We start from the raw sequence: 27501 nt of genomic DNA on the forward strand, positions 1-27501 counted from the left end.
TATATATATATACGTGTGTGTGTGTGTGTGTGTGTGTGTGTGTGTGTGTGTGTGTGTGTGTGTGTATATAATGTGCACGTGCATTTTTTAATTAGATTTATTCTTTAATCTTTATTTTGAGATAAATAATTTATAAAATAAATTAAGAAAATAATATATATTTGGTATGTTATATAAATATATTTTGTAGGAAAATTATAATGTATATATGTATATTTATGTACATATTTCGTCCCTTCCATTCTTTTCATTCTTACTTAAGCGCACACTGTTGATTTCCTTTCCATTCTTATTTCAAACAACCAAATGAACCAATAAATGAATAAAATAAAAATTTGTAAGGAGAGTCAGTTGGAGAGGTGCAAAATCAAGCCTTTCTTATAGGGTGACTGAAGTTGGAATGACAACTTAGCAATAAATTTAACGAGGGTCTCAGAGGGTGTACTCAGCCAATGCGAACACTACGAACCTATGAGCAGATAAGGTTTAGAAGGTATAATATTACCAGAGACATCATTACGTATGTGATAGCTGGGGATAATAAATACATACATTATTGTCTTGGAGATAATAATAAATACATTATTATTAGGATATCAAAAATTATTGTAATGAGCAAATATCATTACAGGCAACAGTTTATTATATCCATGCATTAGGATATAACAAGTTGTGCATAAAATTTACTTTGTAATAAAAACTTGTAACGATGTTTTCTTTTATTTATTTAAATTATAGGCCCAAAAGGTGATCAAGGATCGCCAGGTTTACCAGGTGTGAATGGATTAAACGGGGAAGTGGGTATTCAAGGTCCTCCTGGATTACCTGTAAGTTTAAGTTTTTGTATATTTATTAAAGATTTTAATTAGTATAATTTTATTAGTATAATTATGATGAGCATAATTATTGCATAATTAGCATATTAATTTAATATTATAGTAGAATGATTCAATATTATTAAAAATTTATTTACAATAATTTCTGGATTGTAATGTTAAATATTTGACAATAGTATATTTATACATTATAACAAATTGTTTATAATTATCATAGCTAGTTTATGTATGAAGAAAAATACTAGATCTATCACAATATTCGATTAATTTTATGTAATATACATTTCATTTCTAGTAATTAAGACATAAATTAATATTTATAATTATATTATTTTGTGAAATTCTAAAATTTATTGGATATACATAATAATTTTAAAAAACGTGTTACGGACTGTACATGCATGTATATTAAAAATCTTACACTACACTTTGTCACTTAATATTGATGTTTTATATGGAATAAGTTTAAGTACATTCATTTTTAATATTTAAACTAATATTTTTTATCATAGAAAAGAGATCATAGGACTTAGGACATAGGATTTTATCATAGGACGTTATTATGGACGTTTTTGTGGAAAATTATTTATACGATGACAACAATTAAATTCACTTAATCAATTAAATTATACATTTCATTAATTATTATATTTAACAATCCATACAAAAGATCTTTCAATAATTAAATTTTTTATTAAATGATAATAAAAATCTTTAAAGTAATAAAATTGTCAGTACATTAAAATTATTAAATTAAAAATTCATATAAATTCATAGTTTATATTGTATATATCATATATAAATATTTAATAAATATCTTATTTTTTAATTAATTAATTTTTAAGGGACTTTACGGACCAAAAGGAGAAAAAGGAGACTATGATTAAAATTAAAATTATGTTTTAAATTATGAAATTAAAAATTCATATAAATTCATAGTTTATATTGTATATATCATATATAAATATTTAATAAATATCTTATTTTTTAATTAATTAATTTTTAAGGGACTTTACGGACCAAAAGGAGAAAAAGGAGACTATGGTAATATCGGACCTCCAGGTCTTATGGGTCCTCCTGGTTTACCTGGTCCACCGGTTAGTATATGGATATTTCGTTCATATTTATAAAAGTAATTTTATTAATTTATAATTGATTTTTCGAATATAAATTTTGAAGATCAACATTGATTAAAAAATTATTGATTTAAAAATCAACTTTTTCTTTCCTATGATAAAATATTTTTTTTTTTAATGATAAGAAAAATTCATGTATATATGATTCAAATTTATGTTAAAAAATATTACATTCCTAATGAAAATTTAATGTTGTTGTTCTTAAGGGATATCCTGGACAAAAGGGGGACAAAGGTGACAAAGGCGAATCGGTATGTAAAAATTTCCAATTATTCATAACAATTTTTGAAAAACATTTTTAATTAAATTTTTAATTATAATTCCTTAAATTGGACAAAGCAGAAGTACAAAAAATTAAGGAGAAGGCAGGTAACTAAAATATGAAATGTTTACTTTTTTAGTATTCTAAAAAATTATATTGAAAATAATGTAAGTATCATATATATAGGGTGACAGTACATTTGAAATTAATACTGGTGAAATGACGGGATCTTATGTGAGTATTTTATCTTTAGTATTCTAATTAGAAATTTAATAATGGATTTTTTTTAAATAACTTATTTACATATTCTTCACTATTATTAAAAATATAAATTTTATTTATTATTAAATCAGTAATTTTAATTACAAATAGAAGTTGAATTTTATTAATTACATTATCTAATGTATTTATTATTTATTTTTTTATTTTTTTAATTATAAATATTTTAAAAATTATTAAATAGCCTTATTTAGCCTTTTTTATCTTACTCTATTTACATAAAATTAAAAATATATAATTTTTAAACAATATTTGATAATGTTATAAATTTAAAAATTTTAGGTAATCAAGATTATTAATATTATAAAAAGGCTTTATATATTTTATATTATACAAAATAAAATTGCATTGTTTTTATTTAAATTTATTTTATCATTTAAGAATTTAATATTGATTATTAAATGTATTATGAAAATTTATAATTTAGGCCATACGATTTTACAGATAATGGGACCTCCAGGACCTCCAGGGCCAACAGGTATACCTGGACTCCAGGGCCCACCCGGTATCAAAGGAGATCGAGGGCATGATGGTACCAAGGGTGATCCTGTCAGTAATTATGTTTACTATTTTTTCTTGTTATTGATAATGCGTCTTCGCAAAGCATGAATGTAAATGAAAAATTTTGAAAATTTTATGAATTTACAATTTAATTAGTCCAAAAATTACGGTAGTTATCTTGCTATTAATTAAATTTCTTTATTAAAAATTTCCCTATTCGTTTTTCAAAAATTATATTGAAAGTTTGTTTCATTTTGTATTAAAATATAATATTTATAAAACTACTTGTAAATATTTTTAATTTGTATCTAGAAAATATGAAGTTCTCTAGTCAGTTTTATAAAAAATTCAAAATTCGTACATTCTATGTAGAGCTAATTTTAAAATAAAATACTTTAGTAGAAGATCGGCATTTAAAAAAATTAAATTTAATATAAAATATTGAATATAATTTATGAAATTTACTATTTATTATATAATTAACATTTGTTCAAAATTACTAATATTACACGGCGCATTTTTTTTATAAATTTTGCATTAATATTTTATTCTAATTAATTAAATTATTCTAATTGTTACAAGTTGTAATTCTACAATTTATTAATTGCTTAATCGCTAAAACACTTATAAATTATTTTAAAAACTGAATAATTATTTTTTAAATTAATAGAAATCAAATTTGTTTTCTATGACAATTAAAAATCTAATTTTATTGTTTCAGGGAGAAAAAGGCGGAAAGGGTGATCCTGGTCCGATGGGGCTTCCCGTATGTATAACATTATTACTGTAAAAATGATTAGAACATAATTTAAAATTGATATTTTCTGATTAGAAACTAAATATATTCAAGTAATTTATAATATTTATAAATTAAATACTTTTGGGATGAGATTATTGTTTTTATATGGTAATGTATGTATTTTAGTTTCGGTGCATCCATCTAAAAGAAAATATAGAAATACAACATTTTATATATCAATAAAATATAATACAATATAAGAAAAATAATAAATATAGACATGATATTAAATATTTCATTGGTTCATTATGTTTTTCTATCTTTAAAAATAATTTTAAAAAATTATTTTTATAATTTTCAACAAATTTCAAAAATTTAATTTAATTCCAAACAAATATTTTATTTATTTAATAGTATTTTAATAGTATTTTAATAATTACATTTAAAGCGTGTAAATGAAAGATATGTCAAAGCAATCTTTAATTAAAATATATTAGCAATATTTATATAGAAAATTACCTGTTTCTATATGAAATATGTAATAATCAATAGTTTTCTGATATTTAATTAATTAGAAAATATACTTATTTATATATTCTAATTTATCAAAGTAATTATAAACTTAATTTACGTAAGATACTTATATATTTAATATATTTTAATTAGTGCTTTTCAGATAGTAATTAAAAATTTTGTGCTCTCCGACATTAAATTTAAATAATTGACTATAGTTTCAATATTTATATTACTTCATCATAATCCATAAATCCGTTATTTAAAAGGAGTACTAAAAATTATATTTAATTAATTTAAAAAAAAATTTGTTTTTATTATAGCAATTTTTTTCAAAGAAATACCGTCAAATTCTTTTTTTCAATTAATTTCATCAACTAATTTGCCCGAAAATTATTTTTCTAATTACTTAAGTATATTAAATAAAAAAGGTCTACATTAGTACAGCCGTAAACATTATTGTATTGATCAGTACTGCATAAAATTTGTTTTATAATTTAATGTCAATTTCTATCTTACTTAAAAACAACGTTATACATTCATATTATTCTTTAATTTTATGATGCCATTTATTCGATAAAATTACAACTATTTTCTATTATTGTATAGATTCATTGACATGACATTACATGTTATACAATTTATGGAGATATCGAATTCGGTATTATACTTATCTCATATTTAAAATAAATTATAATACAATGAAAATTATATTATAATGATCATGAAGCAAGTATTTTAAAATTTGTACAAATATGGATTTATTGCTCTCGTTTAATTTATATATCGCATGCAGATGTAATCGATGAATTTTTCGACAAGGAAATATTATTCATATTCTTCGTCGAATTTCCAAATTTTACTGAACTGGTTCGTTAGTTTTAAGACATGTTTTGTAAGAAAGAATTTATCTGTACTAACAGTTTTATATTAAATACAATCAAATGTTATTTACTTCTCTAATTAATAACATAATTTTATAAACTGTTATATTCTCATATTCTTAAAAATATGAATGGACACATCATAATACAACGTCTGCAGCGAATACACATAAAAAAATAATTCTAGTACATTTTTGAAAATTAAAATAAATATAAGACTTATATACAACTAAATAAAATTTTTTTTAAGTAATAGAATGAAAACAGCATTAATTTAATTAATAAGTGAGTCGTTAAAAAAATTAAATGAAATATAAAAACTTTAATCATTAAAACTATCGTTAATAAAAAAATTAATTTACATTCATCCATTTATTTTTAAAAGCTACATCAAAAACTATTAGTGCAACTGCTTACATTTTACTTTAAATAAATTAAATTAAATTAACGACATTACATTAGACTAATTATTTTTTATTCTGTAGTATTTTTGAAATGTTGAGTTAAAAATATTGAATATAAAATACATTTTATAGGGACCAATGGGACTACGTGGGGAATCAGGGAGGCCAGGAGAAGGCAAACCAGGTGCCATGGTAAGATCAAGGATCTCTCGTTTGTAACAAGTACCTATACACGCCCACAACAATGAATCTCTCTGATCCAATGAATCGTTCCAGTTTATTGGCAGCCATGATTATAGTCACGTGATCTCGAGTGATCGATTGAAAACGCGAGATAAAATGTTTATTGCTCAAAATTATATATTTATTCATTTACCTTTTTAACACATTTTCACTTAAAATCGCAAGTCCGTTAGGTACATCATCCTTAATATTTATTAAAATATAAAACATATTTTAAAATCAAATTATAGATTTGAAATATTTATTTTCAGTTAAATAAAATTTTTATCACAATTTAAAAATATACGATCAATTTGACAAGTTTATAAAGAGGTTAATTTTTTAACTTATTTCTAGATTATCAGCTAAATGTTAAATATAAAAATTTTGTATTTATTACATTTATTTCATTTAATTCAAATAATTCTCAATTTCTATTACCAAGTCTGCTTAAGTTATTTTTTATGGGCTTTCAATATTAAAACTGACTTTGACATTCGATGTTTATGTGTTATATTTATATTAATTAATTAAACTATTTATGTGATCTATAAATTTTATACATTTTTTGTTACATAAATAGATTTTACTTTCTAAATATAAATGCAATTAATCATGTAATCCATTAAAGTGTGTAAAAGGACAATTTAGGAGGGTAATTTTATTTAAGCCAACATATTTTTGCTTAATTTCATTTATTAAAAATTACTATATATTTTAATATTAAAACAACGTTTGTTTATAGAATAATAACTTTTTATTTTTTCAAAATCTTTTTTTCAATTACTATTAGGCTCAATTGAAAACAAATTAGGTAAAATACATAGATATATAAATTTTATATTAATATTCTATTTATTGCCATTAATTTTTTAAGTAATATTGATTATTAAAAGGACGATTCTTTTTAAATCCAATCATCTTTTAATTGTTTCAAAAGAAAATCTACTATCCATATTAAAATAATAAAAAAAATTTTAACTAATGAATATTTAAATTGCTATTAATAGTACATAATTATATATAATTCTCGAAACCAAATTTTATCAGAAAATTATGCTTATATACATATATATATTAATTTTTAATTAAACATTCATATTTTTCTCTCCTTATTCATATAATTTATTATTAATTTGTCAAAATATTATTTCATATTAAACACATAAGTACAAACTAAATATTTAAAATAAATTCATTAGTATATTACTCACTAAATATAATATACATGGTTAAAATAAATAATTACATTATTTTATTGATTATTATAGATATCAAGAAATATAAAGTATATATTTTAATAACATTTTTTAAGTATATTTTATCCACATAATTTTTGTGGAATTATTCAATTTTTTCAATCGATTATTATTTACGTATAATTATACAAATGTTCGATGAAAACTATTTAAAATAAAGTTTCCCTCCTATTCAAATCACAGAAAATATTATTGAATACAAAATTTATAAAGCTAACAGTTACAACAAATTAATTAGCATAGATGACTCACTATATTGTATTACAAAATAGAGTAGATTAACAATATTTTCTTTTTTATTAATAATCGGCTTAAAAAATACAGGTTGGTGCGTGGTGATTCAACTAACGACTAACATGGGATAGGTACTACAAAGATAACCGACAATAACCTATCTAGCGCAGATTGGCCGTGACTTTACGGATAAGCACAAAGAACCTGATATAAAAATGCATCTCGAATCTAACTTTAAGCACATTGTTTTCGAGATTGTTTTTTTTGTAATTCATTCATACTAAAACCTCATTGCCGCCTCACTCCGCCCAATCAACATACGAATGCGTCAGATATATTTTGTCACGTATCCAGTAATCGTATAAATATACAAATAGCACCAATTTAACTCATTCATTATAAAACTAGCAGAAATCGGCGTGCCACATTTGCTGTTAATGAATTTTATTCTAAAATTTCAAAGACATGTTCTATGTTTTAAATGAGAAATTTAGGAAACTCAAATTTTTAATGAAACTTTTTAACGAACGTCATATTACATATTCTCTGTTTATAACATACAAATGTAATTTTAATAAATTTAGTTGTATATCGAAATCAATACAAGAAAAATCTATTCAAAAAGAATATTAATTTAAATCAAATATATTCTCTATCTATCTATTTATATATTTTCCACGCATTAAATTAAGAATATTAAAATAATTACATAATGAAAATATTTACTTTTAATTTTTATGCGTCTATAAGATATTTTACTCGTTTAAAAAATTTGTGATAATTTATTAATAATATATTTTTTGGATTTCGCTAGAATTTTTACTTAAATATCTTAATATAGAAAATAAAAGAATATATTAAAATATTAAAATATTTTTTAATCTTCATTTTGACTTCAATTATAAAATAGATGTACGATTGTATAATTTGCACTTACATAAAAATAGCTATAAAATATAACTGACGGACTAAAGTATCTTTTATATTATTCCTTTAATAAAGGATCATTATTTAAATTTTTTGCATTTTTATGACAATATACAGATATGTACATACATATATTCATATATATATATATACATGAATGGGTGTGTATTCTTATATATACGTATGTATGTACGTATACGTATCAATTGCATTTCCTAAAATTAATTATTTTTCAATTAAATTATATAAAAATATTTTGCTAAATATTAAAATATTAAATATATTAAATGCACGAATTAAGTTTTTCTTTATTAAAAAAAATAGTAAATAATTCAATAATATCCTATATAGATATGTTAAAATTGGCTTATTTTTTGTATTATGTTACAAATATTTTTAAATCTACATTAATATCTATTAATAAGATAATTTATGTATAATTTTTATCGTTGTTTATCAAAAAAATATTAGAAACTATTAATTATTTTCTATGTATTTATATTTAAAACAAATTATAATTATATAAAAATGAATAATTCTATGTTATATTTATTATATTTATATTAGTTTATTTAGATTTACAAAATATTAGTTAGTAAAAATGTATCAAATTTAAGGGATATAAAAATAAATAGAATATCATTAATTTTCTTTCAAATATTTGCGGGAAAATTAAATTAACGATAGTTATTATATTATCATTATTATTAAAATAATTTAACTCACAATAGAGTAATTACATGCTAAAGATATTTATAGTAAAATAAGAATATAGTCTATATTTTTGTTAATATTTGAACTAATAATATATCTTATTAATGATAAATGATATATACGTCGCCATTATCGTTATAATATCGACATTATTAAAAAACTTGAAGGGATACGCCGATTTCTGCAGTTTGTCGATATTATGGCAGTTTCAAAATAGGAATGAGTCATGCATGAGATCAGTTTCTACTGAGACTAAAAAGAAAAAATTAATCACAATGTTCTCTAATAAATTCTTCTACAATATTTATCGATGACAAAAGATTAATCAATTCGCGTAATACTCGAGTTCGTAAATACATAATGATCCGTTTCAACCACTTTTCTTATTCATTTTTTTTTGTATGTATACGAATCAATCTGATTTTAGTATATAACTAAATAAAATAAAATGAAACGTATTATGTCATATTTTACGCTCGAGATTTATGGATGCCAATTATTCATGGGTAAGTGGAAAAGCGATCGTGTTTTTTATATACTTGCTAAAGTCTATAATATATTTTCGAAAATTCATAACAAAGCATTTTAACGATGATAATAAATGCGCAAATATGTAATGTACTAGGATTATGTAAGCTTCAAATATTGTGATTTCCAAAATTAAAAAATATTAAAAAATAATAGTAAAATATAACAGCATACACAGAAATCAAAATTATGGTTAAATTTATTAAAAGTTTTAAAATTTTCAATTACTGTTACAGTAATCAAATTGTTTTCAAAATATTTAATAAATTAATAATCTAATAAAATTATTGAAAACTTTTACATATTACTATTCTAGAATGTATGATATTATATTTTACTATTTGATTATCTTAATAAGCGATAAATTTCATTATGAAGTTAAATAGTTTAAACTTTGCAATTGTGACATTTTTTTTAGCGATTTCCGTAGTTTGTTAATTCTAAAGAAAAAATGCTAAAACACATTCGTAGAAAAAGAAAAATATCCCAAAAAATGTATAATGAACTTTTTTCATTCAATGTTATATTACTAAATTTCTAATTATAACGATTTTTTAGCATTGAAGAAAAATTTATATTCACAAACATTAAAGAAGAAAAAATTGAAAGTCTTTTTATGATCTTCAATATTTTCTCCTGTATTAGATCTTCGAAACTTTGCATATTCAAACCTAATTTTTTAAACTTTGTACATAGAATTCAAACATTTGACTGTTAAAAATGCAAATTCGAAGGTCATATATACAAAACTGAAGAAAATTTCAATTTATACACGATGTTCTCGTAATTTTGAAAGTCTAATATTAGATAAATATTTAAATTATGGATTTGAAAACAGTTATGAACAAAATTTTGTAAATTGACATAACGTGTATTTTATGGACATTCCTAAACATTCAATTACAGATTCAAGTATAAAATCAAATATTCGAATAATCTTTTATATTTATCAGCAAAGTACAAAAACCAATTATAAATATAATTTAACAAGATTAATATTTATAGAAATGTGGCATAAACAAATGAAAAAAATTAAATAAATTATTATTATATTTACTTATGTAAGGCTATAATTTGAAACAAAATAATGAAAGTTCACTTTAAATATTTTAAATTATTTCATAATTATTTTATTTTATATAGTATGAACCAAATTTATCAGAATATACAAATATTTTTAAATCATAAATTATTGATTAAGTTACAAAAAATTTTTTATAAACTTATGAATTAATTTACATTTTACATTGTAATTAATAAGTATTTTTATAATAGAATGCAAATAATTTTAATATTTAAAAATTATATTATATCATTTTTTAAATCCTTATTTTTAGTTAAAATTGTATAAAATTATTTCTTTATATTTTACTAAAACTTAAATGGAAACCGAAATATTAAAAAAAGTTGATTAAAAGTTACTAACTAACAAAACTTACGAAAAAGAAGTTTTAATAATTACAGTTATAAAAATGTACATCCGTTCGTTTATCTTAAAGAAAAAATAATAATATAAATAAATTCAAAAGAATTTTTTCTTCGTGTTTCAAATGATATTTGTCTTATAAGTATATTTTTAGTACTAAATGAATAGATACAAGTGCATGTACAGATAAGAAAAGAGTAAATATACAAGAATGAAAACAAGCTTTTAACGTGCCTATGATCTGTTTGCAGATTTTATCGGTCTGTTCATAACTTTTTTGATAGTTCGCGGATTTTATTTATAATAATGTAACAATAAAACGGGTTACGGAAAGAAAACGAATAAAACCATAAGTACTGAAAGTATAAAATACGTCTTGGATGAAGTGCCATTTAATTGTGAATCCTTATTGGATCGCTTTAGACGATATAGAAATATTTCTAAACAATTTTTCTTTAATATCAATATAATAATTATCAAAAATTTTGTCAATTTGGATTTTAACGCTTAATGAACGATTATTTCATATTGTATATTAATATTAAATATTAATTACTTAATTAACAATTGATTAATGAATAAAAAAAAAATTATTTTTATTTTATATTATAAATTTAGTTCATATCTATACTTTTATGTATTTTTAGGATAGATCTCCTAATGTGAATCATATAAAATTATCATTTTAAACATGATTTTATGATACAAAACTGTACTATCTTTAATTTTAACAAGTGTGCCATTAATCGTCATTATAAATGCAATGAAATTTTTAATGCTATATTACCCTATTTCGTGTTTATTTTTTTCCTTTATTCAATATTCGATATTTAAACGTATTAAAAAATATTTAGAGTACTTTCTACATTTATAAAAATGGACAATAGAACTTTTTAATAAGAATTTATGATTTTATGCAATAAATAATTTATTATATAATAAGCTAACAATAGAATTAGTTATTACAATATTAAACTTTATTGAATAATTTCTAAGGGTTTTTTATATACATCAGGGACAATATTATAGTATTAAGATTCGTATGGAGTATTTTGTGTATCACATTATAATAATATTGTTTTCAATTCTAATTAAAATACATACCACAAATAAAAGAATAATTTTTATATAGTTTTATTCGAAATATAATTTTATTAATCAGTATTATTAATGCAGAATACTCTATAAACGTATTTTTACCAAAAATGTGATTATTGACGTTTAAAGCGATCCACATTTATATTGTAATGTAAGTTGATGCAGTTAAAAAAAAACAGAATCAAAACACTGTAAGCCTGTAATAAGCTCAAATCAATTTATACTCCTTATTATTTAGAAATGTATTAATTTTTAAACTATTTACTATCGACTTTAAATAGAAAAAACAAATGTACGAATGGCTTTTGTGTTGACATTCTATATATGATTTAAAAATTGCTTGTATAAACATAAGAAATCAAAGAAAATGAAAGAGAATATACACGTTGTCTGCAGCTCTTTAATGTTTATTGCAATGTATGTACTTAATATCTAGAATTTAAGCTATAGACAAAGAAAAAAATTAATAGGAATTTCGGATAAAAAATTGAACGTCGTCCAGATTTTGATTGTTCCGAACTTGTAAAATACAGGATTCAAGCGTAATGTAATCTAACTACCTTAGTTATCTTCATAGGATAAAATTAGATTTAAGAGTTTAATTAAATTTAATGTTAATTAAATAAAATGGATAACATATACGAGGAAAGAAAACAGTGATAAATAGTCTTAAGCCGTCAAAATATGATCCTCAAATTATAAGAAATAATGGCTTATATATGACATATATGTTTGTTAATTAAATAATATTTAAGTGGAGGATTATTATTCGAATATTTTGACGACTTTTCGAAGATGTCTAACATATTAAAAAAAAGAGAAAAGAAAAAAGGGAAAACAATGGACAAAGAAAATGAAAGATCATACTTATTCATTTTTGTTTTGAACAATGTTCTGATTAATAAACAGAATGTGCATGTGCCTGAGGCCTTACTGCTTTTTACAATGAACCTTTATTAATGCTTATTTTATTCTACCTTTATTTTCTTAATAAATTTTTTAATATTATCATGTTATTATTAGCTAAATGTTATCTGCTTTGCATTTTGTTACTTAAATCTGCAACTAAAGAAACATCTGCCATTAAGGTTACATCTCGTATTCAGAAAATTTAATTTTTTATTTTTACATTAAAATTTTTATTTTAATTTACTTTATTTAAAGTAATTAGGCAAAAGATATATTATACAATAAAAATGAAAATAGATTAAAATGATTGATCGAACATGTGTTAATTTGCTGCGACCACAATCGTACGATCGATCATAGAGTTTACATAAACAAAACCAGCGCTTTTATTTTAGAGAGAATTTAGAAAGCTGTTAAATATATTTAAAAAATATGCTGCTTTGTTCTTATTTACAGGTGAAGACTTTCTTTTAATTTTCATATATAGTAGATGTATGTACTCATGTAAAAAAATTTTAAAAATATACATACTTTTAATCTGTGCGTTTTTCAACTCTCATGCTTGTTTTACTCTCTTTTTCCATTATTTTTTCAATTTGAATTTCATGATTTCATCCTAAATTATATCCTGATGAATATGTAATTTAAATTCTGAAAGTAATTATAAAGTAATTTCGAATAGAAACAAATATTTTAAAAAATTTCAATTAAAATAAAATATTTTTGAGGGCTGAAATATAATTTTAAATAAAATATTTAATCAAATCTGGTAACATTATTATAAAATAAAATTGTAATTAAATTTAATCAAAAACTTCAGTATTATTTGATGCAAACATCTATTCTATTCTGTCTAAAAATATTGTATTAATTTGAATATTTTATTTTAAAATCATACTCTTGCTCTAAACTATATTCTTATTTCTTAACTGTCGTAGCTTTTAATAAAATAAACTACATGTGTAATCATTGTATATAGCTATATATCATCCAATATAATAAAAATGTTATTGTTTTTTTTTCAAATTAATATGGTGTTGCATATAATATAAGCAAACCTTGGAGAATATGTATCGACATTTATTACTAATTATTATTTTGAACATCATCATAGTTCCTACGCGGTTTATTTTCTTCACAATCAATCATAATAAAATAAATCAAGTTTAAAACTTTTGAAAACGTGTCTATTGATTATTATTTAATAAAAATAATAGTATACATTCGAATTTTATCATAATCGATATCTTATCACAACTTTTTTCATGATATCAAATTTATTTAATTCTAGCATATATGAAATTTATATATATTATTTATATATACTATCTGTATATGTGTATATTTTATGTACATCGTGTTTGTTAGTCTTAATAGTAATGTGAAACGAATCCATGTATCTTCTTACCATACCATATAAACTTTGCATCTATTAGTTAGTTGTGCATCTTTTTAATTAGCAAGAGTATTTATAGCACTAATGTTTTCCTTTTTCAACTCATTATTTCCGTTTTCATCGAATTTCATTTGATTTCCTCTACCTTTCAGGGCCCACCGGGATTAGACGGTATGAAGGTAAGCATCGCTATATCAGAAAACTTTCTTAATAAAAATTTATTTTAAATACAATAGCAAAAAATTTATGTCCTATTATTTTTTTTCAGGGAGCTCAGGGTGAACCAGGAACAAAAGGAGAACGTGGAGAAACAGGGTTGCCTGTAAGTATACGTATAATAAGTAATTTATTTTATGTGATTGTAAAATATTGATAATAAATATTTATTATTAATATTTATAAAAGATATTTTTTCTATACAGAGTTTACGCTTGATTAATAGTTTTATTTTTATCATTACTTATTAAATAAAAATTTAGGAAAAATAGATTTACATAAATAGAAATTTAACATAATTTGTTGGTAAAAAATGTCAGTAATAGCTAATGATATAACTAAACAAATTATTGTATTTTCAGGGAACTGACGGAATTCCAGGTGCTGAGGTATATATATTTTTCAAAATTTCATAATTTAGCTTTCAAATAATTATAAGAAATTATCCTTTAATATAGGAAAATAGAACAATCCCATGTAATACATAAATTCAAATTCTCCTGCTTATTGGTCTTAAAATCATTTATTCTATTTCGCAATGTGAAAAAGAAATAAAATAATGAGAAACTATCATTTTTGCTATAATAATTTTAGGGTACCAAAGGTGATAAAGGAGTAAAGGGCGATTCTGTAAGTATTAATTTTCAGCATATAAAGCATATAAAATGAAATGAAAATTAAATTTCAAATAATTATTTTATATTAATCCCAAACATTATTATTCGCATGAACGATGCAGCATTGAAAAACATTCGCCAATTATGTTATATGCTGCCACCACACTCATTGGTCGTTAATTTTTATAAAATATGCGACTCTACATTATGCAAATAACGATAATAATGCTTTTTACAAAGTCGCGAGTATAGTTGTTTAAAAAAATAAACTAAGAATAATAGAAATGATGGTAAAGAATAAATGTAGTATTGTTTCATCTACTATGCATCATCTTTTAAGTTTCATGTCTAGTAATAAGTTTTATACTATACTCTATATTATCTTAATCATTTACCTTTCGTTATGATTTTCTATGAACTTCTTTAAAAACATCGATATTCACTTTTGCATCAACGCGATTGACAAGCTTGGCCTTCTTGCATGCACTTTTATACATCTTTATCTCCTTTTAACAATCATACGGTTTATAATTCACATTAAAATAATGATACAGTTGATATTAAGCTTTAATGCGAATTATTTATTATAATGTAAAAATAATTAAATAAGATGGGAAACAATTTGATAATCTTAAGTGTATATTAATGTTACTCTATTTATTTTTTTTTTAATTAAGATTTATTATCATTTAATATTCTTTCTATATTTTACATTATACATTATTGTGTATACAATAAGTATTAAGAAGGTATAACAAATTTATTGAAGATATTACATTTTATAATTATAATGTTTTTCTTAAAAATAATTAAACATATTAGAAATTTGTTAAATCTGAAATTTTAAACATAATTCTGTAAATATAAATAAAAGGTCGTAACAATAAAATAACTTAAAACGAAATCATTTTTACTAATTAATATATTTGATAAAGTAATGATTTTTAATTACAACAAATATAGTGCTGAATACAACTTGGAGAGATCAATGAATTCTCAGCTGTTTTTGTACATATACAAATGTTTTATATTTCAAAATATGATTTACTAGAAATTATGCCTTAATATATGTTGAAATTATGATATAAAAAAATAAGTATTTTTTCTTTACAATCGTTTTTACGTTTCTGAATTTTCTTACTTGAATTATATAATCCACAATATCCAGAAGATAAACAAATATTGACTTTAGCATTTCAACAAGAACAGAATTACAATATACCATGGCAAATATATATTGAAGATTTTATTTAACTAGACAGCATTGGAAGAGAAAAAATTGAGATATAAATTAAAAGATAAAAAGAATGAGAAAAAGAAGAAATGAATTTGGAGGAAAAGTCAAGACAGAAAAGACACGCACAAAGCCTACCGATTGGCAATCTATTTATTCATATGTGCAATGAAGGTTTACATATTTTCAGGGACCACAAGGCAAGCGTGGCAAACGTGGCGCAAAAGGTGACAAGGGTGAACAAGGTGTGCCAGGATTAGATGCACCCTGTCCTGTAGGGTCCGACGGTCTTCCTTTATCTGGCTGTGGCTGGAGACCATCTCAGGTAATATTCCCTTTCATCACTATACTTTGTAGAAATTGAATAGTATAATTTTCAGCATATTTTTTGTAAGAAACACCTTAAGTAAAAAGTTTTAATTCGTTTTAAAAAATAATTAAATATTTTAATAATCTACGATTATTTTTTTTAACTTGTATATAACATTGATCTAGAGCTTTTTCAGCTAAAATAATAGTATCTATCTTAATTTTTACCAATAAGTTAATACATATGAAATAAATTTTAATGACATTGTTATTTTAAATAATATGTTCACAAAAATTATATATTTATTTATAACTACTTACAATATTATATACATTGTTAGTTTAATACAAAATATAATAATTTAATTATAAAAATATATTCAGAATACATATTCAATTTACAAATTAATTCAAAAAATCAAATTTGTCTTTAATTACTGTGAAAGAATTGTTATTTACAATTACAAGAAACATATTTCTGTTGAAGAAATACATTATTATTTTAATAAAGTTGCAATTTAAAAATAACCATACTTAATTAACTATAATCAAACATTAAAAAACACTTATCACAGATATATTATACTTTATCATACTCTTGCATGTTTAATGTGTAATTGTCATTATTTTTTTTCCTATTAAAACTAATTTTTTCTTTTTCTACTAATTGTTATAATTATATTATATAAATTTACTAATAAATGTAAAATTTCATCTTGTAAAAAAAAATTTAATTATTACTAATTTTTATAATAAAATTTATTAACGACATTAAAAATAAACTCAAAATAAAAATGTTAAGAAAATTATTTAATCAATTTTAGTAACTAAAATTCACCACGTATATCTATTTCCTATAAATAAGCTTCATAAAATTAATTTTCATTTAAATATAATATATTTGTATACCTGTGTCTAAATTTTTTCGAATCGCGTAAAACTAATATGAACAATCCAGGAAGCGATGAGCACATCATCGCCGGTAATCGAAGGTCCAGAACCAGCAGAGACGGATTACGATGAACAAGAACAGGACCAAGATCAAGATAACGAATATGAAGATGGGATGTCTCCCGAAGAAAACGGCAATATGGCCGAACAATAATTCAAAATAATCGACTCATACGAGCGCTGATGCCTTACCTATTTTCTACTTTCCATTAGCTTAATTTCAACGTTACCACTACCACTTACGTCCATATCAATATACAATAAAATAAAAATATAACATAAAATAACTAATCCAGATCTAACAATTGGGACTTGTTATTCTTGGTAAGGTATTAATGTTTCTATATATTTAATAATTAGGCCTCATTTAGTACCTTAATTTTTGCTAATCCTTTTGTTATAATATTTATATATGGATCGCATACTAATATTAAAAACTTTTATAATAATATATTTCAATATAATCTAATCTATAAAAATTCTATAAGATTAAATTTATGGTCATTACATTGAATTGTAACAAAATTTCTTATCCATAAATAATTTGAGTTTTAAGATATCTTGACTATAAATTTATTTATTACAAATTATTAAAATCTAAAAGTTTTAAAAATATTTACTTGATAAAAAATTATGTAAATTGATATATGAAACTTAAAATTGTAGGTAATTATATGTATTTCATATTTATTGAGTACAAAAGTGTATCATAATTTGTAGATAAATTAAATGTACTTAAAAGTAAAAACTTACAATTTTAACATTTATATGCAAAATATATATAAATTTCATTTTTATTTTTTCAGTCGAAGAACAATATTTTACGTAAATGGCTTGAAGAAGAAGAATGAAGATTAATTCGAAAACAGTCCATTTACATAATTAGTTTATGAAACTGCATTAATATATTACATTCATCATGTTGAAATCAACACAATTTTTAAACATTTAAATAAAATATAGGAGAATCTTGCCAATAAGTGTTGTAAATAAATGTACTTACAGTGTTAAATGCCAATAGTGTGTGTGTGTACATAAAAATATATTAATACTACAACAAAACAGAAATACAATATAAATATAGTTTAATAATTGATAATTAAAATAATGTAAAATTAATATAAACTCCTCTATGAAAAAACAAAATATATTCAATCTAGTTCCAAGTGTAGCGTGTTTTAGCGCTAACTCATAGTTTCAGAAATTTTTGGTATTTATTTAAAGTTAATAAATAATAAGAATATATTTATTTAAAAGTGTTTATAAATGACGATTCGAAAGTAAAATTAAATTTTATAATTGTGATTAATAATCTGTATTATATGTGAATCCAATTTAATTTTACAATGGTATATATAAAAGTATGAGAAAAGAATTTATAAAATACTTGATTTTAGTCTTTGAATAAATATTTATAATCGTTGCATTAAATAGTAAAAAGTAAGACACAATTAATTAATACATAATTATTATTACATGTTAAATTAATTATGTATTATTAATATTAATACATAATTAGAAATAATTAAATAATGAAAAAAGGTAATACTTGTTATTTAGTCATTTCTTCATTTATAATAGTATAGAAATAAAGTTTAATGATCGGAAAATACAGCCCTTTTAGTAACAAATAAAGTATCATGAAAGAAAACTTAAACATAAAATAATCATTATTAATTTAATGGAACAAGAATTAAAATTATAAAGAGAAATATTGTATGACTTAATTAATATATTTTATTAATTGGAAAATTTTTCAATAAATTGATGCCAAATGTTACATTAAAAATAAAAAAATTTAATTAGTTTATTTTGTTTTATATTTTCAGTAACTTTTAATCCCTAATTTTATTAAAATAATTGAAATAAGATTATTTATACAAATTTAATTTTTTAATATATTTATAAACCTCATTTTTAGAATATGGTTTTAATACTAAACATGTTGGAATATTTTCTGGTTGTTCAATCCATAACTTATGACAAATTAAATTATTCTCTAAAGTTTTACTCAATGATCTTAAAGTTTCTTCATTTGGTGTCTGTAAATTAAAACATTTTAATATTTTACTATTTTGATTAAAATTATACCAAATTATATTTTTATATTTAAATTAATATTAGGATTATTAATACTTTGAATCATAAAATTAAATTTTATGTATATAATTTAATCAATTTTAAATATTCAACCTTTAATTAGATATTTTTCATCTTTAATTATTTAAGTACCTTGATTACCTTAATTTTGTAAAGCAGATACATATGTAAAATATAATTTCAATTAAATAATAAATCTTACTTCTAACACCACTTTATGCATATTGTCTAAATCTAATAAATAACTTTGTGTGCAAGGATCGTCGTGGAATACATGAATAACTGATGTACAAGCATGACATGCTTGTGCTATTACTGCTCCTACAGGCCAATCCAAAGTTTTAATAAGATCTCCTCGAAGAATAATATATTGAATAATGGTAGACATGCTAAAATTAAATTAATTTTTCATAAATTACTAAACTACTTTACATTTATTAAAAATGAATTAAAATTGAAAGACGTAAAATTATACATATTTAAATATAGGCATTAAAAATAAATGTTACAAATTATTAGCAAAATGAATTACCTAAATTTAAATGTTATAATAATATATATAATATATAATCTAAATATTATACAAATATAAATCTTAAAGAATCAACAAAATTTTTAAAATAAAAGGTTATTTTATTGACTAGACTATTATTCCTAATTGTAACTTTTGTATCAGAACAAGTCTTTTAACAGTTTAAACTTATTAATCTTCACTTCGTGCTCAAAATAAAATTTAAGTTTTATGAATAAAATATAGCGATGATACAATGAGTTGAAACTGATATTTCTTACAGCTTTTTTTAGAAATTTTTTTTTGAATTCCATTGAACTTAGTATAACATCAAATCCTGTAATTAAATTAATTAAATTTGTAATTAAATTTAATTGATTATAAATAAAAGTATCAAATGAATTCAAATATATATTTTTAATTTAATTTAACCAACTATATATACTTTGTTTTTAATATCAATTCTAATGTAAAATTAAAAAGGTAATAATAATTTTGCGCTTGTTAAAACAACAAATAATTTGTTATAATGTATTCGTAAAGTAATGTGACACATTATCAATATTTTTACAAACCCTGACTCACTTAAATTGTCACTTGATCCTAATGGTTAATAAGCTTGGATCTTTATTGTGTATACCAGAAAAAGATATACTATTTTTTTTTAACTGCATCAAATTCGAAGAATAACTATCTTATAATTATTAAACATTGAAAAATTTATAGTTTGATAAATATTAAAAATATTGATGCTATTTTGCTTTAAAAACTAAATAATTGAGTCAATTATCTTTACGAGCTCTAAGAGAGAACAAATGTACTGAAAAATGCTTTCAATGAGCTTTTAATTCTTAAAATGGTTATCCTCATTTTTATCAATAACAACTGTAATAGCAGTTTCTTCGATTCAACCTCGATAGAAAATATACCTTCAAAAGAGACATTTCATCTCTTGCTTTTTTTCTCGTCAATTCTTATATTATACGTAATTTAATACTCTCTCCTTGCTCTTTCTCTCTCTCTCTCTCTCTCTCTCTCTCTCTCTCTCTCTCTCTCTCTTAATCTCTTAATCTCTTAATCTCTCTACTTCTCTAATACCATAATTCTAATAATGATGTTTAGTATAATTTTTATTTGTGGTTGGTATATTGATATTATCTTATACACAATAGAGGATTCACTAATAAAAAAATAATTAATAATTTTTAATCAGACATTTAAAATTTTTTATTTTCTACTTATTGTTATTATTTTGATACATATATCATCATGTTGACGAATGTTAAGTTGTGTTATAGATAAGCGTTATATATAAGCTTTTCATTAATACAAATAATAAATGCATTCCTTTTACAAACGTATTACAAATTATTCAATTTCTGGTACATTGCAATACCATAGACTATAAAATATAATGTTAAAGATTGTTATCAGTTATTGATTATGTAAACGATTTATATAAATAAAATAATTTAGTAAGGAATGAAAAAAAAACGAAGTTAAAAAGAGGTTATTGCCAATAAAATATTACGATTGAAGTGAGCAGCCATTAAAGGGATATTTTGCTTCACTTTCCTTTTTTTCTTTTTATTTTCTTACTTTCTCGTTTGAAGCATAAGGAAATACTATCATTAAATAGTTATTTATCTTTCATTTATAAAAGGTCCAAAACAAATATATGCAAACATCGATTTGCCTTAAATGTTTTTATATGATAAATAAAAAATAGCTAATTATTTTTTCAACCGCCTTTTAAAAGGAAATAATTTCAGAACTGTCTTTGATTAGATGTGATTGAGTTAGCCGATTGTTAACGGCTATAGTTTTTTATACTAGCTATAATGTTATTAATTATTTTGTCTCAAATGTTTAAGAATCAATAATCTGTAAAATGATAGTTCAGATAGTTAAAAAAAATTATAATTATAATTTATTGAGTACTATAGGATGTCTGGAAAAAATTTTAGATCTGTTTAAACAATTTATATATATCGGAAAGTAATTGAAAGATGCCTACTATCAATTACTTGCATTGGCTAACTCGTAAGGAACATTACTGTTTGAATTATTATGATTATTTCTAAAGATATATATATCTTGATAAATAAATATACATATACATATATATGTATTTATTTATTTTTTAATATATATATATATATATATATATATATATATAGAGAGAGAGAGAGAGAGAGAAGATAGAAATTTGGTTATTGTTTCTAAATGTTTATGCAAACCTACAATGCTCGACAATATTGTTGTAAATGTAAAAACTGACATCACTTCGGTTTAATAACGTTATTGTTTTTGTAACATTATATAAAAAATAATATAATTACAATTGTTTCTATTTAGATTTTATATTTAATAAAGTTCCTATGAATCATTTTCACGTGACCGTATGGTGTTTTCTACAAATAGAATACCTTTGTTGAAGGTAATATAAATGAATGTTATTCTTACATGATATTTACAATATAAAATGGATTAATGTTAAAAAAATCTATTCGAAAATTCAAAACATTACTATTTTTATTTAATACGTACACGAAAATCTAAATTCTCTACTAAGTATTGGACTATAATAAATATCATGTTGAAAAAATCAAATGAATAAATTTAGCAATATATGCCATATAACAAAGTAACTGATTAGTGACAGCATTGAAAAATACTATCAAATACTAATAATTAATAATAATAACTAACTCTTAATAATTAATCAATAATATTTCTACTTCCTAACTATTTCATTAGGAAATCGAGCAATGTAAATGAATAAAAAGTTTTAATGTCTTATTAAAATATCTTAACATTTATGCTGCATGTATCTCTCGTATAAGTAAATTTATCAAAATAAAGGGTAATATTAAATAAAACAAAAATCTAAAAATATAAACGTATAATAGGATCATAGGTATAAAAAAATAAATAGAAATATTGTATCTTTCGTAAATAAGAACATATACAGAATAGTATAAATTTACTCCGAATTTATAGAGGATAAAAGCTACAAGAGGATGATGGAAGAGGGTATTAAATTGATGGTTCATATAATTGACAAATCGAAAAACCAAAACAATTATTCAGAATCAATTAAGCAAGTAACAAAAGAGGAGAATTAAAACAATAGGCATTAATTTACAAAAAAAATTCGTACATGAGTTGTAGTGGTACGGCGTTTTAACATAAAGATTTAATTAAAATATGTTTTGTAGTTCAAATAAGTATACAATAAAAAAAATACACACACATATATATATATAAATAAATGTTAATTAATGTTATAGATAACGTGAAAGGATTATAGTAAATAAATATATTGATAAATATTTTCAAAATATTATTATTAAAATTAATATATTTTGTATAAATAAATTAGGTTAGTAATAAATTACGTTAAAATTCAATAATTTAATTTCATCGAATATTTATATCAACGATTCAACAAATAATTATTATATTACATGAATTGTAATTAGAATAAAAAAATATTGAAAAATTTTGTTAACAAAACATTAAATAAATTATTTTCAATTTATATTATTAATCAAATAAATATAAGCCAAACTATTCCTAAGAAAATAAAAAATATATACGTATTCAAAAGTAGTAGATAGACAATTTGATTTTAACAATTACATTACCGAAAAAAATGTTTCTTTTGTGTTATATGAAATTATTTGAATATACTTGAATATATTGAATTATAAATTTAAGAATATTATAATATAATTAGTATGGACTAATTTGACTTATACATATACAATATAAAAACTTAAAAAATGAAAGGCCTGTTTAAATATTTATTTCTTTATTCTAAAAGCTGTATAATTATATTTAGAAGACTAATTGAATATATTTATTACACTATTACTATTTTTTATGACAAAAATAAATATTTTACAACAACAATTTTGTAATACAAATGTATCTGAAAAAATATTTAATAACTTACATCGTATTTTTATTTTATTAATTGTATAAAATTCGTTGAACAAATATATGCAAGATTTAAAAAGTTCATTGATAAATGAATAAATAGAATTTAACATTTTTACCTATAAATATCATAAATTTAAATTCAGAAAAAATATATTATTTTCACATTTTATATAAATTAGACTAAAATCTTTAAAAATTCTTTTCTGTAGAAACGAAGCAAATTAAATATTAAAATCTAAAAGATTTATTGATTTTTTAATCAATATAATTAAATATTTAATATATAATTATTATGCTTTGAGATATAGTAATGAATATGCTTTTTCTTTGGAGCTAATACTTTCTGTTCATTTTTCGATAATTTAGTTCAATTCTAATAAACTAGATATTAATGGCGTGTGTTATGAATGATCTTTGTACTGTTTGAAATCTTTGATATAGTAGCTTATACACAATTGGAAATTAACAAAAATTGCTGTTGAAATTACGTTTGTACAATATATTAAATTAAAAATTTTTAAGATTAAATTTCAAATTCCAATTAATTTTCTTTTTATTTATTTTAGAAATGTAATACAGTATAGTACCTTATATTAAATTTAAAGTTTTTAATTTTTTTAAAATTACATAGTCGATTATACAAAAGCAATAGGTTGAACAGGTTCTTAAATAAAACGTAATATATTTATTTTTCTGTAATTTAAACTTTGTCGATTGATTCATGTACGAAATATTTTTTAACAAAGGTTTAGGTTATACAATTAATCAAAACAAGAAAACTATTTTTTACTTCACTAACCTTTTAACCTGTTTAAATTTAGAATATTTTGTTTTAAATTATTTTATAAAAAATCATAATTAAACGATTTGTGTACACTAATTATAAATCTTATACACTTGTGTACATGTTTGTCTTATATTTAATATTTAAGTATAAGACAAGTATGTAGTTGCAATATCATACAATATTGTAATAAAATAAAACGTAATATATTTTTATATTATCAGAACTGAAGGAATTATTTTGTAAACAATGGCTCATTATAAAGGAGCTGCAAGTGAAGCTGGTAGAGCAATGCAGTTGATGAAAAAACGAGAAATAGCCCAACAAGAAATTGAACTTCGAAAAAAAAAAATAGAAAATGATTTAAAAATACACAATATAGAAAATAAATTTGCGACACATTATAATGCAGTTGAGCAACAACTTAAAACTTCTACTATTGGTTTAGTTACTTTGGATGAAATGAAGGCAAAACAAGAAAATATTGTAAAAGAACGTGAAAGAAAGTTAGCACAGAAAGAAAAAGAAAAGGAACAGGAAAAAGAACGAGCACTTGCTGCTAAACAAGCAGAAAGAACAAAACAAAAAAAACAAATTCAAGCTTTATCATTTAATTTAGATGAAGAGGAAGAACAAGATAATTTTCAAGAAGATTCAAATACAAGAAAAACGAAATCAATTGAATGTTTAGAACTTGCAATAAAAAAAATTAAAAAAAATCCAGATGTTGACACAAGTTTTTTACCTGATAGAGAAAGAGAGGAAGAAGAAAATAAATTAAGAGAAGAACTTAGACAAGAATGGGCCCAAAAACAAAATGCACTTAAAGAAGAAGAAATTGAAATTACTTTCAGTTATTGGGATGGATCTGGGCACAGACGTAGTGTTACAATGAAAAAAGGTAATTATTTGGATATGTATTTATTTTCTTCATATATATTAATTGATTTTATTTTATACAATTGGTAGGTAATTCAATTTATCAGCTTCTTCAACGATGTTTAGAAGTATTACGAAAAGAATTCAGTGAATTGAAAACAGTAATGGCAGATCAGTTAATGTATGTGAAAGAAGATTTAATTCTTCCACATCACTACACATTTTATGATTTCATTGTAACTAAGGTATTATAAGATAAAATATGTTCTTATCAATAAGTACTATAATGCAGAAAATCAATGAGATTATTTAATAAAGGCAAGAGGAAAAAGTGGGCCTCTTTTCACTTTTGATGTACATGATGATGTTAGAATGATGTCTGATGCATCTGTCGAGACTGAAGAATCCCATGCAGGAAAAGTATTACTTCGGTAAGCAAAATGTGTTAACTTTCAAAGATAAAACTTAATGATATTTACATAATTGTACTATTTCAGATCATGGTATGAAAGAAATAAACATATATTTCCAGCTAGTCGATGGGAACCATATGATCCTACCAAAATATATGATAAATACACAATTTCTGATAAAATTAAAAAAGAAAAAGTTTAACGAATATCTCATTAAATTTTTTAAAATAATTATTGTAAATAAAATATTGAATAAATTTTAATTAAATGTATTACCATAAAGAACATTATGAATAAATGTTAAACAAAGAAAAAACTGTTCATATCAGGGTAATAATGCTATCATAACAATTACAAAATAATTAATTTTCTATTATAAAAAATTATAATTATAAAAAAAAAATTTAACGATTTTATCAAATTAATTAAAAATGTATATATTCTTAATATATTTATAAAATAATAATTTTTCTACGAAAATTAATGATTTTGACAATAGAGAAAAATATAAGTATAAAAATATTTAAGTGTGTTTATTTATATATAAAAGAACTACAAAGATAAAAATAACTTGAAAAAAATTATAAAATAATATTTATAAAACATATTGCATTAATTTTCAAATTCAATAAAAAAATTAAAATAAAATTTAATTAAATTTCGAATGAAAATATCTATTTTTTTTAGTTTGTTTAAAATGTATTGTAATAATTATATAATATATTTTTATAGTAATAAGTTTAATTACACTCTACACTAATATTTTTAATAATAGAATTTAAGAAATATTATTTTTTTATAATGTCATCTGTAAAATTCATCATTATTTGGATCAATTTAATTTTAACTATTTCATATCTACTTTATTTGTTTTCTATTATTTTCATACACAAAATATTTATATCTGATTATGAAGCATGTATTTATCATATATTACGAACATGTATTAAGCATGATTATTTTATAGATTCCACATAATATTTTAAAATGTTTGGTAACAATTTATAAATATTTTTTCTAAAGACAAATCCATGCTTTATACATTTTCTATGATATTTAGTTTTCTTATATATAGTTTATAAACAGTTTTTATACTACTCAAACTCTGTAAAACTATACAATATTTTGTATTACCTTAGAAATTATAAAAATATGTATATGTAATAGATCATTTTGTTACAGTACCTACTAATTGTAATTATTTTACAATTGTTTTTGAAAAATATAATTATTATAATTCATATATTTTTAATGATATAGACCATTCTCATA

General features: G+C 21.5%; 3 protein-coding genes across 7 annotated transcripts in view; 2 read left to right on the forward strand and 1 right to left on the reverse strand.

Annotated features, from left to right (window-relative positions):
- The window catches only part of LOC105368135 (collagen alpha chain CG42342), a 113646-nt gene extending 95171 nt beyond the window's left edge, over positions 1 to 18475 (forward strand). The window contains exons 10-24 of the mRNA XM_011507067.1: positions 739 to 827; positions 1844 to 1933; positions 2179 to 2223; positions 2315 to 2341; positions 2421 to 2468; positions 2958 to 3062; positions 3736 to 3780; positions 5687 to 5746; positions 14420 to 14446; positions 14536 to 14589; positions 14846 to 14872; positions 15078 to 15113; positions 16525 to 16659; positions 17602 to 17918; positions 18401 to 18475. Of these exons, the coding sequence (XP_011505369.1) occupies positions 739 to 827; positions 1844 to 1933; positions 2179 to 2223; positions 2315 to 2341; positions 2421 to 2468; positions 2958 to 3062; positions 3736 to 3780; positions 5687 to 5746; positions 14420 to 14446; positions 14536 to 14589; positions 14846 to 14872; positions 15078 to 15113; positions 16525 to 16659; positions 17602 to 17748 (935 nt within the window). The 3' untranslated portion in view covers positions 17749 to 17918; positions 18401 to 18475. The remainder of the gene's footprint in view (positions 1 to 738; positions 828 to 1843; positions 1934 to 2178; positions 2224 to 2314; positions 2342 to 2420; positions 2469 to 2957; positions 3063 to 3735; positions 3781 to 5686; positions 5747 to 14419; positions 14447 to 14535; positions 14590 to 14845; positions 14873 to 15077; positions 15114 to 16524; positions 16660 to 17601; positions 17919 to 18400) is intronic.
- Positions 18476 to 19465: 990 nt separating this feature from the next.
- Positions 19466 to 21227, reverse strand: LOC105368136 (putative peptidyl-tRNA hydrolase PTRHD1). 3 transcript variants are annotated; one of them, XM_011507069.1, is made up of 3 exons: positions 21135 to 21227; positions 19897 to 20083; positions 19466 to 19636 (listed from the first exon to the last, which is right to left on the reverse strand). In XM_011507069.1, the coding sequence occupies exons 2-3, from the start codon at positions 20080 to 20082 to the stop codon at positions 19466 to 19468; spliced, it is 357 nt and encodes a 118-aa protein (XP_011505371.1). In that variant the 5' UTR covers position 20083; positions 21135 to 21227. The 3 variants fall into 3 exon arrangements, with proteins under 3 accessions (XP_011505371.1, XP_011505370.1, XP_011505372.1); XM_011507068.1 differs by having other exon boundaries at positions 20791 to 21227; XM_011507070.1 differs by having other exon boundaries at positions 20781 to 21227.
- Positions 21228 to 24534: 3307 nt separating this feature from the next.
- Positions 24535 to 26431, forward strand: LOC105368137 (protein FAM50 homolog). 3 transcript variants are annotated; one of them, XM_011507073.1, is made up of 6 exons: positions 24535 to 24641; positions 24720 to 24723; positions 25162 to 25838; positions 25907 to 26061; positions 26135 to 26247; positions 26314 to 26431. In XM_011507073.1, the coding sequence occupies exons 3-6, from the start codon at positions 25187 to 25189 to the stop codon at positions 26429 to 26431; spliced, it is 1038 nt and encodes a 345-aa protein (XP_011505375.1). In that variant the 5' UTR covers positions 24535 to 24641; positions 24720 to 24723; positions 25162 to 25186. The 3 variants fall into 3 exon arrangements, with proteins under 3 accessions (XP_011505375.1, XP_011505373.1, XP_011505374.1); XM_011507071.1 differs by lacking the exon at positions 24720 to 24723; XM_011507072.1 differs by lacking the exons at positions 24535 to 24641; positions 24720 to 24723 and adding an exon at positions 24731 to 24829.
- The last annotated feature ends 1070 nt before the right edge of the window (positions 26432 to 27501 follow it).

The sequence above is a fragment of the Ceratosolen solmsi genome, unplaced genomic scaffold (assembly GCF_000503995.2).
Source record: "Ceratosolen solmsi marchali unplaced genomic scaffold, CerSol_1.0 scaffold6, whole genome shotgun sequence".
In the NCBI taxonomy this organism is placed as follows: Eukaryota; Metazoa; Arthropoda; class Insecta; order Hymenoptera; family Agaonidae; genus Ceratosolen; species Ceratosolen solmsi.